Consider the following 23,587-nt stretch of genomic DNA (forward strand, 5'->3'; position numbering starts at 1 on the left):
GGTTATTATTTATCATTTTACAACTTAACATGTGAAAAGGAAAAAGAAAGTTAATGATGGTTGACTTTTTATAGTCATCTAAATTCTCGTGGTTGAGCTTCAGAAACGGACACCCTGTCTACTCAGCTACAAAATGGCATTAAACGATAACATATGCTGAACTTTCTTCGGCCATTTCAACACAATGGCATTCACAAACAGAAAAAATATATAAAAATGTTCCAACAAATAGGAGCTGGATGTTTATTTTAACGTATCGGTAATGGTACGACCAAACAATGCGCAGCACTTCACTACGGGCAAAGGAATTAACCATTGTTGTCCAACAAAACCATCTGAAATGGTTATTTACCGATCTATTATACGGGCCAAATTAGTAAATAAAACAATCGCTTTTAATTATGCGTATGTTAATGAATGTCTGCAATAATCGTTGTTGCATTGTCGATGCTTGGCCGATTATTAAAATTCAAATTCGCGTAAAGCTGTAAATGTTGCGAGAACAAGCCGGTTTATTATTTTCCAATGCAGATTTAATTAGTTCTTATGTTGGGTGTCTCAGGCCTTTGAATAATGCATAATAGATTCCTCTTCGTCTTTCGACAATCATGGGATCGTACCACCTATAAAAACAGCTTGCACGGGAATTTGCAGTTTCGCGAGTGGTATAACTAAAGAGATTTTGGCTGTGGAAGAGGGTTTGGTAGAGTTAAAAAAAAACAAGTAAAATAGGGGGACTCCCATTTTGGTATATGCATCCATGGTATATGCTCTGCGATCGCCATCTATGTATGTCTCGTCGTTAGAATCATTTAGAGGGCTCTTTCGCACCTGAGACCACCAAAAGGCCTCATTGTTCTAGTTACCACCAAGCTTCTAATGATATTCAGACGTAATAAACTTATTGCCCTATCGGGTTTTGTTATCACGGTGAGGCGTGCCACGTACTCATTGTCACTGAGCATACCTGAATAATACGACACTATCTCGGGCCTTGCGCTAAAAATTCTTAGCCAGTAGGTACTACCTACTGGTACTATCCGGCTCTTAATCTGTGCATATGCTATGTGTAGTACCAATGCGCTCGTTTTATTCGCATTGGCTCAGTCACATACTGAGAATGCAAATTAGATTCTTAATTGTTCGGTTCTTGGGCTTATTGCAGATGTTCGGAGATAGTCCGCAGACCTGTGGGATCGACCATCTTTGTGCCGTGGATTAGATTAGATTTTCTATGGAATATTACAGGCTGTTTGTGTCAGGTCTGGTGTATTATAAGAAAATTGTCCTTGTCGACAGCAATAAAGATTTTTTTTACTTAAAAATGAAAAAAAATGGGAAATCTTGTATGTGGTTGCACACAGAGATACACATGTGTTCTTATCAAGGGGCAATAATTAAAAACAATACGAGACAATGTCCAGTTCGCGGATTACCATAAGTTGGCCATCATCCCACATTCCGGCGGTGTCTTCCTTTAAAATACCATATATTTTTCAGGGGACCATACCGTAGGCTTAATGTTGATTAGCCTTGTTAAAGAGACCACTTTTTAAGAAATATTTAAATTCAGAAGTGACCCTCTTAATAGGACTACTCTTTTTTGCACATCATTGAAATGCAAAATTATGGAGCAATAGTCATTAATTTGCATAACTCGGTCTCTTTTTTCCATTCGAAGATGTTCTCTCCAAACGATACGGAATGATGGTTTATTTTCACTTTGGTTTTTTTTTTAATGGAACATTCATGGGTTTCGTCAAATAGCCCATCGAAATATCTATTTTATTGCGGAATTTTTTTATCAGCTTCTGTTTTTTTTATCATCATTTTAATCATTTTTAACATTTTAGTTCATAGATTTGTTTTATTAATCGAAATTCTTCAAAAATTTAAGTAAAATTTACACGATATTTTCTAAGCTTCTTGATGGGACTGTGGATCTTCATCGGCAGCTGATGATAATTGAAAAAGTAAATTGGTTTAGGGTAGGATGAGAAAAGCATTTTATATTTTAGTCTTGGACAAACACATTTTTCTTCTATACAAACAATGCCTTCTTTTGTATATTTGTTCAACAGCGTAACGTTGCGGATATCAAAATGTTCTAACGCGAAAAATTTTCCTTAAAAAGTTACAGTTGTTCGAGGAGGAACTACAAAATCTAATGTTTCTACGAAAAATTATTTATTTTTATTAATTTTACTTTAGGGTAAATCAAGAGTAGCGAGTGCTTGGTCGGGAAAACTTTAACTTTATTCTGTACAGCAGGAAGGAAATAATCTTTTCCTTCCCAAATCTCTAAAGTAGAACCCTGACACTTAGCCGCATCGGGGGCTTAAAAAGGGCAGAAACCAGCAGGAACTATTAACAGCGACATTACAATATAAAATCAATAAATCCAGCAAATTATTTGCCACTAACTGTTTCCCATTGACAGTTATGCATGGTAATTTGAATATATCGTCTAAGCTCAATATGCAATTTGCTCTAACGATTTAGCTCGGAAGACGCAGTTTTCCGGGATATTATAATAATTGATAAAGGTCTCGTGCGAGCCCGATCCTGCGGATTTTGGTCTGTAAAATACATCCCAGAGGTCTCAAAAATGTTGCTTGTAAGCAGTTTGGTTCCCGATAAATACGAGCGAGGTTCCGAAAGTGATTCATGGACCATATCAAAATTCGCGCTCTCCCCAAGTTATGGCCAATAAAACGGATTGAGCCCAGTTTAAATAATCTTTTTCGGCATTCGGCGAGAGCCTTTATTAACTTTTACACGACGGTATTTTTCTTATGGGCAATAATAATGTCTTTATACGACCTGCAATTTTTACTGCGAACGAATACGCTCGTCTCTTCTTTTTTTCTCCCTCTTCTTTTTTTAGGGCCTTTCATTTACCCGAATCGTACTTGTCGAGGCGACCCGCATATTGACCTTAAATCCTCGGATTATCTCGGACTAAGGCCAATTGGTTCTAACATTTTACGACACATTTCTAAACAGTTATGGCGCGGCAAAAATCCCTATGCAAACTTGCATAACAATTAATATTGCCCGGTTGTTATCGTGCAATGGCGTCTTATTTGAATAACAAAGACATAACACTTGACATACGATTTAAATAATAGTTGTTTAGTGTTGCTTTTACTACCTCCCGTTTGGAGACAGAAATGCGCGTGTCATGCTTATGCCAATTTGTCTTCTTCTCTCGTCTATCTTGGCGCATTCCTAAAGTCAGCACTCAAGAAGCTCATTTTGTCTGAAAATGCACTCATAGAACAGTTTTTAGAGGGCCCTTTCAAAATCGAGAAAATAAGTCCCGGTGACGTAGGCTGAACGTTTTTGGCACTTTTTTGAGTTGGTGTTGGACGCTTGAAATTACAGTAAAATATACGATTTTTGCACATAAAAAAAAATGCATTGATTTACATAGTATATCAGATTATCTATACCTAGTAGATCATATATAAGTATATAGAAAAAAATAGACGGACAGGGGGGAATGTATTGAGGTTTATTAGCATGAACATTAGCTCCTCCTTTGGCAATTTGGACAAAAAACGAGAATATGTTTTTTTGTAATTAAACGACCCTGCATTTTAAATTGCTAACTGTATTGTAGCCCAACAAGCCCCTTCGGAAAAGAATAAAACTCTAAAAATGTACGTCCGTTATTATCGAGCTTCACGGTACCATCGTGGACGTCTTAAGGATCCGTAAAGTTAACAAGTTTTTGCAACCGCCCAAAAGGGACGTACGCGATCGTTTTTTAAAGAAATTGGGAAATTACAAGCTATCAATATCGGAGCGGATGCCCCGGACAAATAAAAAGATTGTCCATTGTCTTTAAGAACACTGCACTTTAATTGAAATTCAGCCAGGAAGATGATATCGTAAAGTCGTGGCAGTCTCGTGAATAAAACCGCAAAAAATTCCAAGTAAATTAACAATCTTTCGGGTTATGCCTTCTTATTACCCTGAAATTACGTTTTCGGTAATTTTGATGAGGATGAGTTTTAAAGCAACATTGTTAATAACCATCGAGTATGTACATTCCTAACGTATATTTTTGCTGGTGCTGCCATCCCAGTCCGAGTTGGTGCCGACCACCTCTATCTCTCGCGAACCGCTAGATAAAAATCTGCAATTGTCCTTTGTTTTGTTTGTTTATAAACGCGCGCACTTGCACTTAGAGGGCATTCCTGGCACCCGAAACAAAAGAAAGGAGCATGTATACAGCGGTGTCGTGGTTTATTTCTAGTACCGCCTCCGCGCTCATGAATAGTGAGCAACCTCATTAGCGAGTCCAAGACAGTAATGACCGCAGTACAGAACCAAATCGGTGACAGCGACAAGAGCGCCATCTCGCAACCGGCTATACGGGTACTCGGTACCAACTACTACTACTTACTCGGACAATCTGATTTTCTAACACCGTCCCGTTGCGGTATGCCCAGTTAATGGATCTTCTAAATAGGAAGTTCGGCCGAGCCAATTAAAAACGGTCTTATCTGGACCTGTCAAACTTACCAGTGAAATATCTTAATGTTGTTGTCTCATGGATCTTTTATTTATATTATTAATGTTTTCATTTCTGTTGCAGGTAAGCTGAGGATCTGACCACCTCGATGAGTAGTAAGTAAATTTCAAGCATCTACAATGTTTACAGGATGCAGACACCACCTACATGTGGCACTGATCAGAATTGCTTATTCAATTCCCACTTTAGTGACAATATTAATTAGGATCGGCATTGTAATATTAAACGCTGCCGAAGAGGAAGTAAACTGACCAAGATTTGAATATATCTAATGGATAACAATTGGCCACGTGTTCTGTACGTTCGAGGCGGATTGTTCATTTATTCTTGTCTTTTATTTGGGAATAAGGCCTCATCCACAAGTGACGGTGGCATTACGCACTAATCTCAGTGAAAACTAACTGAGAAGAATATTCGCCCTTTACTAAGGGCTGAGACGTTCGTCGATATATGCATATTTTACATGCTCATATATATGTATGTATGTTCATCTGAGCCCTTCAGTTAGTTTTAACTGAGAACAATGAGGCGCTATTCTCCCCAATGAAAAAAAAATTAAACTGACCATAGATAGCTCAAGCTTCAAGAGTTTTAAAGTTTAGGCAGTAATGCTCATCAGAAATGTATAACCGTATCGCATTTAACGTATCGCATAAATCCGTTTAAATACTTTCATTAGTTGGGGCCGGGGCATCCTTTAAGATGTCAGTGCATGGGGTTATCTTTTTGTGCGACCCATGCGGTTGTTGGGCCGCCGAGTCTTTCTTCATTTAAATGTCGAATCTGCCATTTAGCCAATTAATTCGTTTTGCCTCCAGCAGAGACACACGTGGTTTACGAACACAGGAAATCGATGCCAAAATGGCCACTTGCAGATCTTATTATTCTTCGGTCGGATAATTTTTGTGAGCAGGTTTGCAGCTGCGAAACGGAAGTTTAATCATGCAATGGAAGGTTCACTTTGGAATTAAAATGTAGTCGAAAGAGACAATCAAACTTTATGCACAAATCGGGGTACATGGGTTACGTGATTCTATAATAACTGTATAAGACTTGTCCAATGGTTTCAATTATTTTAGCCTTCAATCTGATCCACATGGGCACAGTCATGTTTCCTTCGAGAATCGGTCCTTCGCTTCCTCGAGGAAACGTTGTTCAAGTTTCTCCTTCCAACAATTAAAGAAACTTCGTGATATCATCTGAAAAACCACTTTCCCTTCTCACCTTCTCCAAACGTCCTCCTAAAGTTTTTTGACCAGCTTTTCCTTAAGAGATCTCTAATTGGTTGTGCGCTCTCTCTCTTTTTCTTTCTTTCTCTCTCTAGATCAAAGATAGAAAGAACGCCTGCAAGCCATAATTTTTCACACAGGATTTGTCACCTAATAAGTCAATTCTAACCGCTCATATTTGATATACAACGATTACCGTGAAAGATAAGACGGCTTCTGGTTTTCAAGCCGGGCGCGCCCTCATCATTGAGATTCAATTCGTTTCATATGCGTGCGCGTAACTAATTGCGCGCCCTAAAGTGCCGCCTCTGCTTTTCCATGAAGTCGAAATAAAAATGCGCGATCCCATTAAAAGTCATTTTTTACCGAAAAAAGCAAACAAACGACTTCTGATGCGCGATATACGTTTACGGAGAGTACCACTGTAACCTACGACCTCTCGTTCGGTCGTACGACTTGAATGCAGAACTTTAAAGCACGGAAAGGGGTTGCTTATCTGTCAGATTACATCAATATTTCAGTGCCGGCACAGACGTGGGCTGTCTATCTTCCGAACAATGCCAAGAGAAGGCTCGTTTCTGAATACAAATTTTCCCATTTATTAAAAATATAAACGTTTTATACGGTCATGGACCCGAAATGAAAGCATGTTGAAACGAGATGTTTTAGTATGGTAAATCTACCTCCTGGGAATCAATTATTCGATTATTATTTATTAGTCATTAAATAAAACTTTGGCCCATCCCTAATGGTTGCGCAATGAGTCTGCTTTCTAATAGGCCTACGCACATTTTCTGTGTTATAATATTGTGTACCTACTAATAAATTTACCATTTAATCGAAAGGAGAATGCTCGTAGTAAATAGATTTACAACAATATTGCGGCATTCGTCTTTTACACGACCTTATTGATTTTATTCGTATCCAATGGCATTTGCCGTTAGGTGCATTACCTTGGAGAAACCTAATCTGAACGAAAAACATAAGGAAAAACGTATGTATATGGAATATAACTAACGACTCATTTTTCTCCACAAAAGTCGAACTCGCAGCTAGAGCACCGATTCAATGCCCATAAACTGCATGTTTAACTGCTGCCTCAAGGTAATATCCGTTATTACTCATCGTTTTCAGAGCGAATAAAATCGATATTCTTCCTCATGATGAGATCGGACTGAATTCGTAGATTTTGAATTTGATTTTCTGCCGGTGTATGAGATCTTTCAGGCAGATATTGCATTATCTAATGAATTACTAATGGAAGTAGCACCTGCGTGGAAAAATTTGCATGCAATCGGCAGCATTAGAACTAATATTAATTACATCCCAGCTGGTTAATGTTAATAAACTAATTAATATGTCCGAGGAATTCTTTTATGGACTGACCGATATTTTGCATATTTTATTCAATGGGAAAATTATTTTATTGTTTTTCTACGGAGGCCGATCGTAATCAGCACCATCGATCAAATAATTGAGTCACGTATAGGAAAAATAAATCAATGGTGGATAAGTATGGTCGGCACGGAGGCAAACATTCCATATATTAAGACACATTTGAATCATAACATATTTTACACTCTCAGGCACATAAAGCAAGTGCCAATTGTTGCAATATAGAAAGGAAAACTGATAATGATATATGGTAATATAAGAAGCGTGATCTCATTTGAAATGGTTCTTGGTAATGGCGTTTTTTTTGAAATTATGATTTATTGGGAATTTGTTCACGATTTGGCCGACATGACGCAATTTTCTCTTTATACGCTTCTCTACTATTTGTATACACTGATAAGAGAAAACTCAAGTGCACTTTTGCTGGTAAAGTGGCGAGGAAAAGTCTTGCGCCATCATATTGTACCGTTTCCGTTAGGACTTCTATTATAATAACTAATCTGCCAGTTTTTGGGACATTGTGGACGTTGTACCAAATTGAATTGTTGGTACTTTTGCCTTTTGAAGAAAACTCTTGTAAAGCACAAACTCGTTTTTATTCCTTCTCCCTTTGCGTCTTCGATGGCACGTTTCTCACACCACCAGAAACAGAGTTCTCGTCGGCTTTTGCGAATCTGCATTTAGTTAAATCAATTATTCTCCAATCATCATATTCTGCCATTTGCGTTAGGACTTCTAATTACTAATCTGCCAGTTTTTCAATGTGGCAGTTTATCCCCGGCAACACTTCTTGTCTTCGACGATGAAAAAAAGTGTGCGGGCATTCCTCGAAGCGATCTTCGAACAGTGTGGTATTAAAAACCGAATAGTTGGTATTTAAATCGAAACACTCAAACCAGTCAACCAGTGGTTTTTGTGGCGACTTATTCCTTAATTTATCAATATAACGATAAAGACGGGGCACGTTGAAAGGAAACAGCGAAGCAAACATGGACTTGTAGCAGGAGATAATAATCGAGCTAATGAGGTAAAAGGGAGAAGCAGTTATGATAATATGACTTGATCTAATGTACGTCTAATTTAGGCATTAATTAATTTTAATGAAAAATTCCTTGTGTCTCGAAGCTTATCGATACCTCACACATTTTCCCATCACTAACTGAGGGTGACGTTACATTATTTATAGCAGGTGTGAATCGTTGCGAAAAAACAGCATTTGCAACAATAGGCATGATATTACTGCAATTTTATGAGGTCCGATCCAAGACTGAGTGTTAAAAAGTCGTTAATTCTTAGTAACGTCCGTAGTTGCTGAAAATAGAAGAAAAGGAAGAAGGTCTTGCATCAAACTAAGTACTACCTTCGAGCAGCGATTCCTAAATGGATTTCGCATGAAACCAGTTCCCGGCAAGCATCGATGATATTAAATGAGAGTGGAAAAATGCGTAATATGTCTAGGAGTCCATTATTCTCTTTTGCAAGTTCGTTTTTGTTCCATCTCGGTTAATTATGCTATTAGATGTCAGTAGCGTAGCTTCTGAATTCCCTTTAATCTTCTTGACTCATCAAAAACGTATCAACAATGAGTGAGTTACGAGACAAGAATATCCATTTCCATCACCACGATATTGTGGAACAAGCACGTTTCCCTTGTAAATTTAATCCTCGGATTAAGAGAGAATCATGCACCAAGGACACTGTTTGCACATATCCAAAAATTCTATAGAGCTGTTTTAATATTGCACCAGAAGCCATCAGACCTTCACGCGGTCTGTAGCTGTGGATCGATCTGAACTTCATCTATTTAACGGGATTTTTACGTGGATATCGCCTGTGGGCTGTTTGTGGAAGATGTAAAGAGTAGATACATTAGAAGAGAAAACATCATAAATCGTAATAACATTTAACCTCCATCGCTGATGAGTGACGTGGAATTTATGGACAAACTGATGTGAAACGTTAATCCGGGGTTGTAATTCAGTCAAGTGTGACAGCGCAATCGGCTGGATTAGAGAGTCGTTCTTGAAGGCAAAGAAGGGGAAAAGCGACTAAACTTTAAAACTCTCTGCCCATAAGTTGCGTCATTAATTAATATTTTCCATAGCTCCGGAACTACATAAGAACATCAACTCTTTAATCACCAAAAAAAAAACTGAAAACAAAACCTCAAAACCGCTTCTTTATCTCAAAATTGGAACCATTTTTCACGGCTTCCCCAGATTTTTTTTAAAATCCACTCCAATGTGACTCCACGTCACTTTTCGCAGGAAATATTATATGAATCGATGAGGAAAGTTGCACAATGAGTTCTAGAGCATTTGATGAGTGCAGATCAATGTCATGAGCAATATGAATGGGATCATTACAGTCTTATTGATTGTGGGGTGTGTATTAAGGGGCGTGTGTCGGGCAGCTCCAGTTGAGGAACCAAAAGAAGCGGATGAAAGTTCAATTGCCGAGGTAGGTTCCTTTTTATTATAAATACAAAGAAGCGGATTCATTCAAAATTTCAGGAAGAGTTATGGGAAGGATACCGCAGCAAATGCATTCCGACACCATGGGGATGTATAAACCTTAATGACCCGAGTTATCGCCCAAGGGTAATAACAATTTATACTTCTGATGTGCTCCTGAACAGCTTCTTTTCCCTCTGCTACATCGAATTTATTTCATTCTCCTTTTTTTGTTTTAAGGCTCAATCTAATCAAGAAGAAATTAGAGATATTTTAGATTCTCAAATCTTGGAAGCCAAAAACCAATCTAAAAAGAAGTTAGATAGAATTAAATCTGAATATGAGAACGTTGAGATACAGTTCAAAAATGTAAAAATTGAAATTAAAGTAGAACTTTGCATCCCCACTGCATGGGGTTGCATCGACATTTCTGATCCTTCGTTCAGGCCGTTCGGGTAAGATGAGTTTCGAAGTGTTAAATCTCGATTGAACTTAAGAATTTGCTGAGAATATCTTGCACGTTTAGGAATCTTAGGCCGCAAGGTTTACTAATGTTCTGTTCGTGTTTCAGAGCAATGGAAATAGATGATAATGGCCGAGAGAGTAAAGGCGAGCTAAAAGAAGATCCTCCCACTTAAAATATCGTTTTTTATGCCATCCAGTTTAGCATTTTTCTACCGTAATATATCCAAACGTTGCAATTTAAATGTTCTATTAGTTTACTAGTACACATTGGGTTCTGTTGTTACACTACACAACTTTTGTGACGAATGAATGGTTTGAGGCAGTATAAAGATATAATCCCAGATTTAAACATACGGGCTTGTTAAAAAGAGCATATTTTCGACATATCTTACTCCGAATTTCAACTGTTTTCCGGATATCGACGTTTAGAGTATGCGCTTCGGCAAATCGGAATGCTAAGTTTGACAGCTCTTTAATCGATGTCAATGTGGAGTTGCGACTGTCAAAACTGCACATTTTAAAAACAGTCGAAATTCGAAGTAAGATATGCTGCTTATGACTTTTGTATCGAATCCATTCTATCTCCACAAAGTTTTCAGATAATTGCATACCCAGTAGCGGCAAATTAGTAACAATACATGTAATTTATTTGCCATACTGCGATTAAAGGATTATTGTCAATACTCGCGCATTAATAAAATTTATCTCGATCGGTTATGGTTAAAGCGAGGCAGGTAAAAACCATCGGGCAGTAATTACTTATAAAATACCCTTCTGGTTCCTGAAAATAAAACAACGGTTACATCTACTGCCTTCCTAATAAAAGCAGAGATAACAGGCCGAAAACCGGTTAAAATTTTAGATTGTCAGCGGGCAACCAGTTAAATTTTTATAATTTATTCCCAGATGACAGTCAAAATGGATTATCAACATTTAAAAACATATCAATTAAATAATCTTCCTTAACGAAAAGTGCCGGGATCTGCCTCTAAAGAATTTCGACATCGGTGTTGTTCTTATTAAGACGTTGTTGATGAATACGTTTTGGGCCGAGACGGGCTTCTTCGTAATTACTCGTGTGGGTTGACGGAAAGGTTCCTCTGAACTCTGTGATTGGAAAAACAGATGCAAAATATGAGAGATATCAGTCATAATCTGGGTAAAAAATGCGGTTTCGACGTTTCCGCACCTTAAAATATATTGCGGTGGCATTCTTTCTCGTAAAATAGCTTCAATTATTTATTGCGGTTCACCGACAGCCGAGTAATAACACTGCCAAGACCACATTATTCTTCGACCAAAAATTACTACTTCTATAGGAAGATGATGCCTGTGGATGTTTCACATGAAGCAATACGACACACACACACACACACACACATGCACACACTGTGAGTGGCGCAAAAATCCACAAGTTTCATTCTAATCAGTTTCGTTCGCATGAATGAGAGTCACAGTCAGTCTTCGAGAAAATGTTAAAATTCCAATCTTTTTCGTTGAGTGCGGCCATGTTAGAGCTGTTTCTACTTAATGGCCGGTATCTAATGTTTGCAATCCTCTCGAATAATCAACAATGAGCCGTCTTGAGCATATGAGCTTCTGTTTGAAAAGCGGACCTCTTAAATCTTAAGTGTAATCCTTCTACTAACAAAGATGAGATGGATAACGCCAATTTATAATTGTGCACGAGTGGGCATTAGTAATTGCAGCAAATTAAATACAAACTCGTTTTTAATGGTCACCAATATTGAGTCCTTTAAAAGTCTTTGGCAGTTGAAAGCTTTTAATCTTGAACCTTATTAGAGCCATTGATAGAAGCAATTTAAAAAATACTTATTAAATCGAATAGCTATGTTGAGAGTAATATCAAAGGTAACCGATACTAAATAAACTCTAAAATATACGAAAACAAAAATCATTACAAAAATTGATCGAACCGAAAGCTGACAGTTCGGGTTACCCAGACATGTAGGCCTGTCCGAGGTAATGGATGGTCACCAAAAAATGTCATCTTATTATCTCCGGATATTTTTTCACAATCGATCATTCTTTATATTGTCAGGAAATTACTTAATGTGATTTTTTAATTTTAAACACGATCCTGAAGATTACGAACCCGACTACGACGCTGTGTTTATGTGATCAACTAATTATCGCACATCAGGGGCGTACCAGCTTTGAAGAAATATCCCGTTAATTTTTAGACGACCTCTCTTCATTAATATCACCTTTATTCCTCGCATTTTTCAGATTCTCCTCGCGATGTTCCTTTGGCGGTACCGTTAAATCGCCAACATTCCCCGCAATATGTTCACTCTTAATTAAACAAGGGGTGTGCCGAAGACGCTACGAAACACTGATCCAGATGCCAGCCATTTTTTCCGGTGACTGGAACGGAGTCTTTGGAAAACTTTCATGATTAAGAGCTTGCCAGCTTAAAAAGCGCCTATTAAAAACCAAACTTGAACCGAGCCTTATCGCACCCATTAAAAGGCTAAAACCTTTTAAGGGGGCGTATAATGTACATGATTTGTTACACCATAATGCTTGCACGATTCAATAAATACCCGGCAATTATAAACATCATAATATATCGTTTTTTGAACGTTATTTATCGTAATTATTAACCAAAATTTCAAAATTCAAGTCGTACGAAAGGCCATTTCAAAGCAGCCAAAATTAATAAAAATTTAGCTAAAAGTGGCACTGAAATAAAATTAATTTTGAAAAAACCTGCCACAAAAATTGAAGAAGATTTTAGAGGTGAATGGAAATGTTTCAAGTGTATGTGATCTAATAAGAGAAAAGAAATCATTCGATGCCTCTTCGTCTTATTCAAAATGGCGCTTGCTGTATTATACTGTCGACGCCATTTTGAATGGTATGAGCGTTTGCAATCAGGGCAAACGGTACCGTTTGCCCTGATTGGTTAATGGCGCAAAGCAACATGAAAAAACCATACACGCTAGCAGGTAATATTAAAAAGTGCTCAGTTTTAGTAAACGGCTTCATTTTCGTCATTAAATTACGGCAGTAAAATGCACGTCATAAAATAAGAAAGTAGCAATGTTGGTACAATCCGACTGCAATAACCATAAATTTCTCAATTACTTCTCTTAATACCTCTAGTTTACATATAATAATAACTTATCCGATTACGAACGATAAATAAGTGTTTTCAACTCGTTTGCAACAATGGCACGAAAAAAAGTGTGAAGGCTGTTCTTCGGCTGATGCAAAATAATGTGAGAAAGCCAGGAATTTTAATTTTTATTGAAAATTACTCGAGCAAATAAGAATGCGAATTCTTAATAGGTACGATAAAGGTAGAGATACAGAGGAATATAATTTTTTTTCTTGGGCTTTTTTGCCTCCTCAAACATCCTTAGTTCCACCACTGATGCGTGTTTTTAATGAAGTAATTGTGGTTGTCCTTCGTGGTCGCTAAATGGGTGTGCTGCACTCCTTTAAACGAGGCGTTACTTTGAATTTTAGAACAGCCATTTGCATATCACTTACGGATGGTAAGTGCGCAAATATCCTCAATATCCCAAGTCTTTATTGACTTCTTTAGTTCGTCTAATCTAATATGATCCCCAATGCCAGATAAGTAAAAAAGGCAATTGCTTTTATTATTTGAATATTTTACCATCTTAATGGGTAAACAGGGTCCAAGGTAAGTCTGTGTAACCCCCGGAACAAGTTGTCCGTCTTCGAACGACAATTACTTAACCAGTTCTGCGCTGACATAACAGGCGAGGAAGAAGGCAGAAGCCATGCTGGTTTCGCAATTACGGATGATACACATGGGCTCATCAGTACCACCGCCGTTATTATTATCATTATTACGTGACCAACCGGTAGCGTGGCTGCGGTCGTACTTCGACCAATGACGACGCACCGCCTCTCTGCCCAAAGGCCTCCGAAAATTACTTCTTCGTACCCGAGATTCTTTGGTTGCAACATTTTAGTTCAATTCATTCAATGAGTACTATTATGAAGTGCGGATTTTTTAAGTTCATTTCTGTCATTTGTCAATGAAAGAAGAGAAGGAAAATAACGTCGGACCTATGACACTCTACTGTCAAACGTAACGTCGTCGACGCCATTTTGAACAGGATGAGGGTGAGGACTGGATGGTAATAAAACGCGACTTTATATTAATTTTTGCTGCGAAAGACGCGCCAGGGCTGATTTTCGGGGAAACGCGGTAATAAATAAATGGAAAATATTCCAAACGGTCATACTTTAATTTGAAACATGGCACAAACGGGGCAATACGGTCAAAGAATGGTTTATAAGGAAGTGCCAACACCAAATAATGCACGTTGCGCATTCACGTTAAGCTATGTGGAAGGTTAGAAGGTTTGCCAATGTTTAGTCGTGACTGCTTAATATTTATATGTGTAAAAGGTATCCTATAGAATGCAGAATTTATACATTTTCTGCTTGTCCGCTTCTGTGAGGATTTTTCCTGCATTTGGAACTATACACTTTCCTCTCTAACTCGCGATCTTACGTTTGTTCGCACTCGCGATTGAAATCGGCATAAACTCCGACATTTGGATATTAATAACGAAGACGATCATTTGGTCATTATCGGCGATCTGACATGAACCTAAAGCAATTCCACGCAATTCGTGTATTATGCTGAAAATAAAACATAAATCATACAGAGTGAAATCAAATGCCGTTTCATTGGAGTTTCCGTCATTTCAGGTCTCATTATGAATATGGCAACATAAATTTAAGCATAAATTTAGCTCTCGGAATGCGAGAGAAAGAGAAAACACGTTGTTGGAGAGTAGCTTGACCGGATGGTTTCAAAATAAACTATATACGATGTTGTGGCAGCATAAACAAAAGAAGTTTCATATTTATTTATGGGGTTCGATCAGATAAGTGTAGTAATTATCACCGGTCGAGGAGGGATTATGGTTTTTAATTTGCTTTTGGAATGTTAATACGTGATTTATTATTGAAATTGGGCCTGTAGATTTTTTTTCTAGTTTTGCATTCAGCAACCAACACATTCTACCAGACAATGGCGAGTGAGGTTGCACATCTTTGACATTGTTCCCCGTGTTAATCAGCTGCTTTTGTAAATTTTATTTGAATATCTGAATGTTATTTGAGGGAAAATGTATTAGAAAGCTCTTCGCGGATGGCGTGTCTTACAGCTTCTGCACCGAACAATTCCAAAAGTGTTTTGTTTAAAATGTTTATCATCGTGGCGCAGCAGGAGCGTCACGATTCTCTCATTTAAGGCATTAGCAAACTTGGTAAATCTGCCTTAATTGAGTTACATGCCTTCATTGACCCAATTCACGGTGAGAGATGTTAACACCCTCCGGCGATGAAATATCGTTACTATTATTCAAATTTAGGTACGATACTTTCATAATTGTTAAAGGTGGGTGTATTTACCGCAATTATTATTGAATAACTGAATCCATTCCTCTTTTGCATAATATATTGCTGGTTATGCTCTATTAACGACTGTTCTTAAAGGACAATGATTCGTTGAAAGTAAAACCACTCATTAGCGAATTTGGGCCAAGACTGGCACATTCAGGAGTAACTAGCAGGTGAAATATTTCTTCTATTATTAGAAATTCACTGCATTACCATGGGAAAAATTACCTATAAACAGCCTTTAAATATTTACTACATGCAGTCAGTCAAATGCACAATCATGAATTGGTAATGGAGTTGTCTTACAATTATTGTAATCGTATTGTAACGGTGACTTTGGACCGATAAGGGGGCGGTTACATGGAAGCAGTTCGTTAAATTCTTTGGGAAATACTTTAAGAAAATGCGCCGTCGAATGCCCTATTTTCGTCCTGTGTTCTTCACCGTGAATCAGAACGAGCCTGCATGTACCGTTTTAGCCACGCTTTACCTCACCGACGTCCTTTTTGACAAATTTTCAGGGCTTTCCCCTAAATTAACGCGTCTCCAAAGTCGGTGGCGGTCGAAATGTTTTCACATTTGTGCAGACACTTTTCTTCGTAATCGCCGTAAACTTCATCAGGCTCTTATGGAAAGACCACTTTTAACGAACGAACTCACTTATTCCGCGTTACTATATACTCTTTTTAAATAGCAAGGCATTGGGCATCTAATCAAAATAGATTGCGGCAATAACTCAAGCCATCACGGTCGTTTTGACAATAATGCCGAACGTATTTATTCTAATAACCCATTTGCCTGGCAATACAACAGGCCACTATCTTACATCGTTATTACATCGTTATGTAACGTAACGGTAACGTTGGAAAATCTCATCATTTTTGTTTATCGGAGGTATGGAGATACGTTACTTTCTAACAGTACGATTGGTCACATTCTGTTGTGTCTTTTTCTTTAACCCAGAAATATATTTATAGAATATCGAGTCAGAGCAAGAGGAGCAAAACTGCCTGACTTGGGTAAATAACCGTAATTAGGAAAACACATTCCAAGAATAACTTATGGTCAATACCGGGGTAATTATTCCCCATGTACTTGACCGTATTATTACGCGTGTCGTTGAGAACATGAGTTGTTAAAATTAATTGCATAATCCACAATTGAGTCTAATTGTACTTCTTTGCTTGTTATCACTTTTCTCACAAATCGGTCTTCGAGATTAACGAAATTCACGGACGTGGACGTGGAACTTTATTTATCAACAGTAAAATACTCAAGATGTTTCTTCTTACAGAACAATAAGGGTATTTCTCCAGTCCAATAATAGTGAAGAGGATGCAAAAATGCATAGAATGCATTGAGGCAGTTATTATTAGATTCTATTAGCCGTTTCCTACCTATTGTGTTCGGGCTGAATGCAATCTCTCTCTAGAAAGTAACGATTAATTGATTGTTTTTACAGTTATGTTAATAATTCCTCCTCTCGGCCTGTATGTTTTGCATTGTCGAAGGGATTAGAACGTCACGGTAACTTTTAATTAGTGGCTCTTGTATCCGTGAGTTTTCCAACTGAAACTGAGAAAAAAAATCAATTTATGTATTTTTTGGTTCGGAACAAAGCGTGATATCCTCTTTGATTTGACGAACTTTCAAAACCGCAGTGAGATGTGTATTATATTTACAATTTAAAACAAAGGCTCTTTTTTTTGAAACCTCATTATGTTTCTAAGAAGTGGATGGTAATGGTAGCCTCGATCGATGTTATGCTTCAGTAGCGTTGCGGAGCTAGAAGGACTGCGGATGAAAAAGTGTAAAAATAGGCAGTAACGATTTTCATGAGAAACGACTTTTAATTAACAGGGGACCACAGAGTCACAAGCTTTTTTTCCAATTCGCTTAAAAACCGATCATCACTCGTTAATTCTTCGTATTGAGGCTTTGTTTCAGGCGTGTAACCGTAGAAAATCGGTTCATCTCAACTACGGTTTGGATGCACAACGTTTTATTTATTTATCAGTTCCTTTCGAATCCGCAAAAAGCGTCCAGTGATAATTAAAAATTCAACTGATATCACAAACCTTAATATTAATAAATATTAAGTTTAGAACGTAGGTGGAAAAATTTTTACATTGCCCGCATAAGGGACCGTCAGGTGTTTTGCTGAACTATGTTTGAAATTTGGTAAATTCCTACTGCTTCGAATACAAGAATGATTGCTCTAAAGCGATTAGTCTTCGGCATCTTGTCATCGCTTAATAAAGTACCTCAAATTTGCATATTTGATACAAAAGATCGACACATGAGAGTAAAATCTTGATGTTGAATAAAATCAGCCAATGAGCATGGTTAATGCGTCCTATTTTTACGTCCCTAGATGTTGTCATTTTAGCTAACTGGTTTCTTTGTATGCAAAACCGCCTTGAAAAAAAAAATCACAAACATGTGATTAACTTAATTGTGATAAACTAGGGCGCAGCTCATAACTCCGGGATATTGTCATTGGAATTGGATTGAGCAATTTCACACTTTGTCATATTTATAATAATTAAATTACAGTGAGATAGAAAATGTGTAGTGCGGGGTAGTTTCATACGGACAAATGTTCGAACACCTGTTCAATGCAACATTATGCAAACCACGTTCAAAAACAAAGCTGCTCATTGTCCATTATGCGTTTTGGTTGGCGGACCTCAGTGCCTCTCTCTACCTCGTCAATTTATCATATTATGCAAATACCAATGCTGTGATACCGAATTAATAAATTACTACGAGTTACTTGCAATTTAACACTGTGACAAGATTAATAAACGCAATTATTGTTCGGCAATGTAAATGTAGATGAGTAAGCCGTGGAAATTTGACATATTGCCCCCTGAATACTGTGACAGACAGACATGGCAGACGTTCAGTTCCAAGGTTATATTTGGGCAGTCACATGGTTGTTAAGATTAGCTCAAATAAGTTTAGGTAAATCTGGAAAATTCTTGAAACTTCGTGGTCCACCATCTCCACTCTCAAAACTACTGGACGTTTTCAAAGAATGCTCAAATGCATCGTGGACATATAATATAGTGGCCAGCTAAAGTATTCATACACCTGTAATGCTGTTAAACAAAATGAAATAACTATATGATCAGTATATTGTAACATTTTCTAATTAATTTTGTTCTAAACGGCAAAATGTAAACATCTAATCTATAATACTTTTCATTATTAAATCATATTGTTTATAAGTACTATTGCAAAATGTTTACAAACATGTTATAAAATTAGACCGCAAAAGTATTCATATATTTACGTCGGTACACAAAAACAAGTCTGAACCTGCAAGGGAGGCGATCATATGTACTGATATTCATTCCTAAATTGTACAAGCTGATAACAGCAAGTGAATGTGAGTGTTAGATTAGAAATCAAACTAAAAAATAATTGTTTCAAGACGTAAATTGTGTGTGGGTCGAAAATTGGAAGAAACGACAAATGCTGAAAGAGAAATAATAATCAGGTTACATAAATATATCGAGAAATAGGGTAAATAGTTAATAGGAGCTTTGTAACTGTTCAAAGTATTGTCAAAAAGTTTAAAAATAAAAACTTCGTTGTTAAGCGCAAACGAACAGGATGGCCAAGAAAGATGACTGTTAAAGAAAAGAGGAAAATTGTACAAGAAGTCCAGCAAGAATAAGTGCTACACATTTAGCTATTGAAGAAATGTTTTCAAAAGAAGTAAGCTCCGGCACGAAGGACAATGAAAAAAGGTGGATACTGTGCAAGAGTGGCTAGAAAGAAACTTTTTATTGATGAAAAAAATAAACAGAAACGTTTACAGTTCGCAAAATAACATACAGGGTGGTCCCTAAGTACTTTCTGATATTTAAGGAAGTGATTATCTGGGTCATGATAAGAATGAAAGTTCATATAACCATAGGTCCCAAAGTGCTTTGGTTTTAAAATGCAGGGTGTTAAAGTTATGGAAAAAAAATTCTTGTTTTGATGATATTTAGAAAATTCAGCGAGCTACTTCCGTGATACCTGGCATCTAATAAGTGAGTAAAGTGTTACATTTTACATCCATTCAAATGTTTTTAAGTCGACTACGAACATAGTATATACGGGCAGCCATGTGCAGTATTTTTGGGAAATCATATAAACATTAGAAAACATATGAACTTTATTTTATTTTAATTATATTAATAATATTATTGTTTTGTAGTTGAACTTAAACAAAAAATGAAATAATTGTTCGTTAAAGTTCAATCAAGCGGCGTTTAGCAAATGATTTTTAATTTTTTTCTCAAAAACTGTTTATCGTATCAAAAAAAACAGGAGATCCTTTTTATGTTAAATAAGTTACTGATATCAAAAAAAAAAAAGGAATAGACAGTGGAGTACCATCGATTTCCTAAAAAAAAATTGTACGTGACTGCCCGTATGTACGGCCATGGTCGACTTAAAAACATTTAAATGGTTGCAAAATGTAACACTTTACTCATTTATTAGATGTACCAGGTACCACGGAAATAGCTCGCTGAATTTTCTAAATATCATCAAAACACGATTTTTTTTCTGTAACTTTAACACTCTCCACAATCTGGTGGGGTATAAATACCCCACCAAATTTTTAGAATAGCGTCTTATTTTGTAATGAAAGCAAATTTAATATATTTGGTTCAAATAGTCGATAGTTGGTGTGGCGGAAAAGAAGGGAAGCTTTAAATTCAAAAATCTGCGAACAGTAAAGCATGGAGGGGGTTCCTTCATGATATAGTGCTGCATGTCAGCCAATGGAGTGAGAAACTTAGTAATCGTTCCAGGGATCATGGATAAAATAGTTTATATGAATGTTTTAAAAAACAATGTGAAATGTGCGAAACAATGTGAATAAGTGCTAAAAAACTAAACATGCCTCGAATTTATTCATTTTATCAAGACAATGACCCCAAACACTCGGTGAAAATTGTTTAGGAATGGTTAGTATTCAACATACCAAAAATTTTTAAGCCTCCACTCCAATCGTTAGACATCAATCCCATAGAAAATTTATGGTATGAATTAGAGAAACGAATCTGAAAACGTGAAATAAGCAACAAAAATGACTTAGAAAGAATTTTGCGAGAAGAATGGTTAAAGATTGATCCTTCTGTAACACGAAACTTGGTCCAATTGATTCCTCGACGCTTAACAGCTATTATTGAAGCTAAAGGCCATGCCACAAAATATTAATATTATATGTCATAATTTTATTTCTAATTAATTACATTATGTATGAATACTTTTGCGGTCTAATTTTATGACATGTTCGTAAACATTTTGCAATAGTATTTATAAACAATATGATTTAGTAAGGAAAATTATTATAGATTAGTTGTTTACATGTTGCCGTTTAGAACAAAATTAATTAGATAATCTTACAATATACTGGTCATATTGTTATTTCATTTTGTTTAACAGCGTTACAGGTGTATGAATATGTAGCTTTCCACTGTACATTTACCATACGAATAAATGCAACAACTAAACTCTATATAGTATCTCTTTGGATGATTAATTTAATGAAGATTTCGGTACAATGCCGCGACCACAACCCTGTATCATCCATGTCCACGCCATTGGCCCATGAACATCAATATGGAATTATGATAGTGGTAGTTTATAATCGTTCTACATGACCATTCTACATTGGACACATTGCGGTTCAGCTTTGTCCGGCCCGTTTATAAATTACGACAACTCTGCAGGGGCGGATCCAATTGGTATTATCACTTGTGTTTTTCTCTTCTAGAGGACTTCGTGCAGATTTTGAGATTGTACAGGGTGATTCGCTGTTAACTTGCACCGTAATGAAATGATATAGAGGCATTTTCAAAATGAGAAAATACTTGTGAAAGGGGCTCAGCATCTCGGAAATTAAAAGAGATATTACAGCCCATTTTGTTCAGGCTCATAAACCTCATCGAGGCGATTAACTCCCTATATAACGCATTCTAGGACAAGTTTAAGATTCAAATTCCTAAATACAGAGAAAAGACATTAATCTCGTGTTTGCCGTCCCTGGATGGAAACATGAAAGCCTCCCATTGTATATAAATCCGCGACAGTGGCGTAGACCCGACCGATCGGATGTTACACGGCTACTATAAATAATCAACATCCCAGACATAATTAATATTCGACTAGGCCTCGAGCTGAATTTATTGGCTCTCAATTGCGAACACGGGGGCAAATTTAATTATTACCCGGTAAGTTGATAGGAATTTTTCGTCGTTTATTTGCCGCGTTTATTTCGAGAAAACCGGGTGTTTATGGACGTAGTAATACCCATGATTACCTATATGAGTTCGAAGAATTGATGTTGCCGATTATCGTCTAGAATTTTTACACCGATGATGAGATGTCGAGATGCAGGAGATTTACTGTTCACATGACGAGTTCCGTTTCTGCTTTCCTTCAAGGTCCTCCGAAATAAGGCCGAATCAAACTCTTTTGGATGAGCTGAATTTCACGTCAGCACTCGAAGGAAAATTTTCCATCGTCGTTTGATCGGTTTCTTTCAAAGCAGTTTCCAACGAAAATTCTTTTTCAAAGGAGAAATTGAGCGCCTTTCTTCTTCCAAATAAATAACCCTCCTGCCTGGCCTTTGTTTGCGTTGGCTTCAATACGTATTATCACTTTCGCTCCAGCGTTATTTATGCGGTTGAACATCGAAATAATTTCGAATATAGTTATTTCAGACACGCACACGTTGTAACCTCTAAAATATGGCAGGCCGCATTCGAATTTAACATGTTGTTATCTACCTGCATACGATAATATTTTTGAGGAGAAATATTATGTGGAATCACCGGAACTGTTTAAATTCCAAGACTAATCATGGGATTATTTTCCGCCTTTACGTTTGACGCCCAAGTAGAATTTGCTCATTTCCTGGTTCTTCTCCACCGGGTTCGAGTGATGGATCATAAATTTAACCATTTTCCGCAGAGTAATCTAAGAATCGTGTAAAGCGGAGAGGCCTGTATCTAACAATTAATTTCCTTAATCTTTTGAACATTTGTACGAGACCCTATTAATAATGCTTTTGGGCGCATCTCTCCATTGGAAATATTTCACGTTGGTCTCTTCATTTAACCGTGCAGGTTCGTAAGAAATTGGACATGGATAATACATATCTTTATGCTAAGTATCTTCTTTCGATCTGGCACGAAGTCGCGTTGCGAAATCACGTCCATTTGAAATGCAAAGTTGTTCTGAACACACACACATACACACACACACACACACGAGTACTATTCGACACGAAGTAGTCGTTAGACAGTTTAGAAAAGTGTGAATACACCCATTCTTCAATCTCCCCTTTGTATGAAGAAGATTTTTAATAGTCCAGTTGAGTTGAAGGGTCTCTATAGCGAAAATCGTAAACATACATGCACAATCTATTCCGCTACTGTGCCCGGTCTGGTGCTTATCTTGGTGGGATCGTGAATTCCTGCGTTATCGATTGTTCGTTACGTGGAACCTGATGAAACAGAAAATCAAGTGTAAAAACAATGGAAAGCATGCGGGTGCAGTTAAGTGGAACGTCCAACGCCGAACCATAACGTTTCACACAAGGTTGATGCTGCCATTTGGGAACTGAATCCTTTTAATAGCGCGAAAATACCGCGCCGATGGTGGTCAGCACGGATTTGTCTATTTTTCTAGGAAATCGGGCAGTTGTTCGTACGCTATGTCCATCACATTCGCCTGATGGGCAACACCGAGTGTACACATCCCTTAGAGTAACATATAATAGCTCTCTTTGAAAATCCGTCATAAAATACGTACCTTTTGCACTTGTTAAAATAAGTGCTTTCTCTCCGTGTAGCAAGCGCGAGAATGGGGGCAATGGAAACATCGTGGAAGATATACGCAGATAGGTCTTTTCCAGCGCATTTTTTGATTGAACATTTCCTCACATAATGTATAACACACAATGGGTGTGTGTGCGAGTTCCATATCCGTACTTTCGCCACACTGCAAGAAAGCACTTATTCTAGCAGGTGCAAGAGTTACGTATCTAACAAGGACTTTCTACAAAGAAATAATTA

The 23,587-nt window shown here is 37.2% G+C and overlaps 2 protein-coding genes across 2 annotated transcripts in view; both read left to right on the forward strand.

The window, feature by feature from the left end:
• ds (dachsous cadherin-related 1) overlaps nucleotides 1-23,587 on the forward strand; it is a 91,572-nt gene that overhangs the window by 47,017 nt on the left and 20,968 nt on the right. The window lies entirely within an intron of this gene.
• The window catches only part of LOC136418209 (uncharacterized), a 166,165-nt gene continuing 151,959 nt past the window's right edge, over nucleotides 9,382-23,587 (forward strand). Inside the window, exons 1-4 of the mRNA XM_066404199.1 lie at nucleotides 9,382-9,627; nucleotides 9,681-9,767; nucleotides 9,861-10,075; nucleotides 10,192-10,268. Of these exons, the coding sequence (XP_066260296.1) occupies nucleotides 9,508-9,627; nucleotides 9,681-9,767; nucleotides 9,861-10,075; nucleotides 10,192-10,258 (489 nt within the window). The 5' untranslated portion in view covers nucleotides 9,382-9,507 and the 3' untranslated portion in view covers nucleotides 10,259-10,268. The remainder of the gene's footprint in view (nucleotides 9,628-9,680; nucleotides 9,768-9,860; nucleotides 10,076-10,191; nucleotides 10,269-23,587) is intronic.

Source organism: Euwallacea similis, chromosome 33, assembly GCF_039881205.1.
Source record: "Euwallacea similis isolate ESF13 chromosome 33, ESF131.1, whole genome shotgun sequence".
In the NCBI taxonomy this organism is placed as follows: domain Eukaryota; kingdom Metazoa; phylum Arthropoda; class Insecta; order Coleoptera; family Curculionidae; genus Euwallacea; species Euwallacea similis.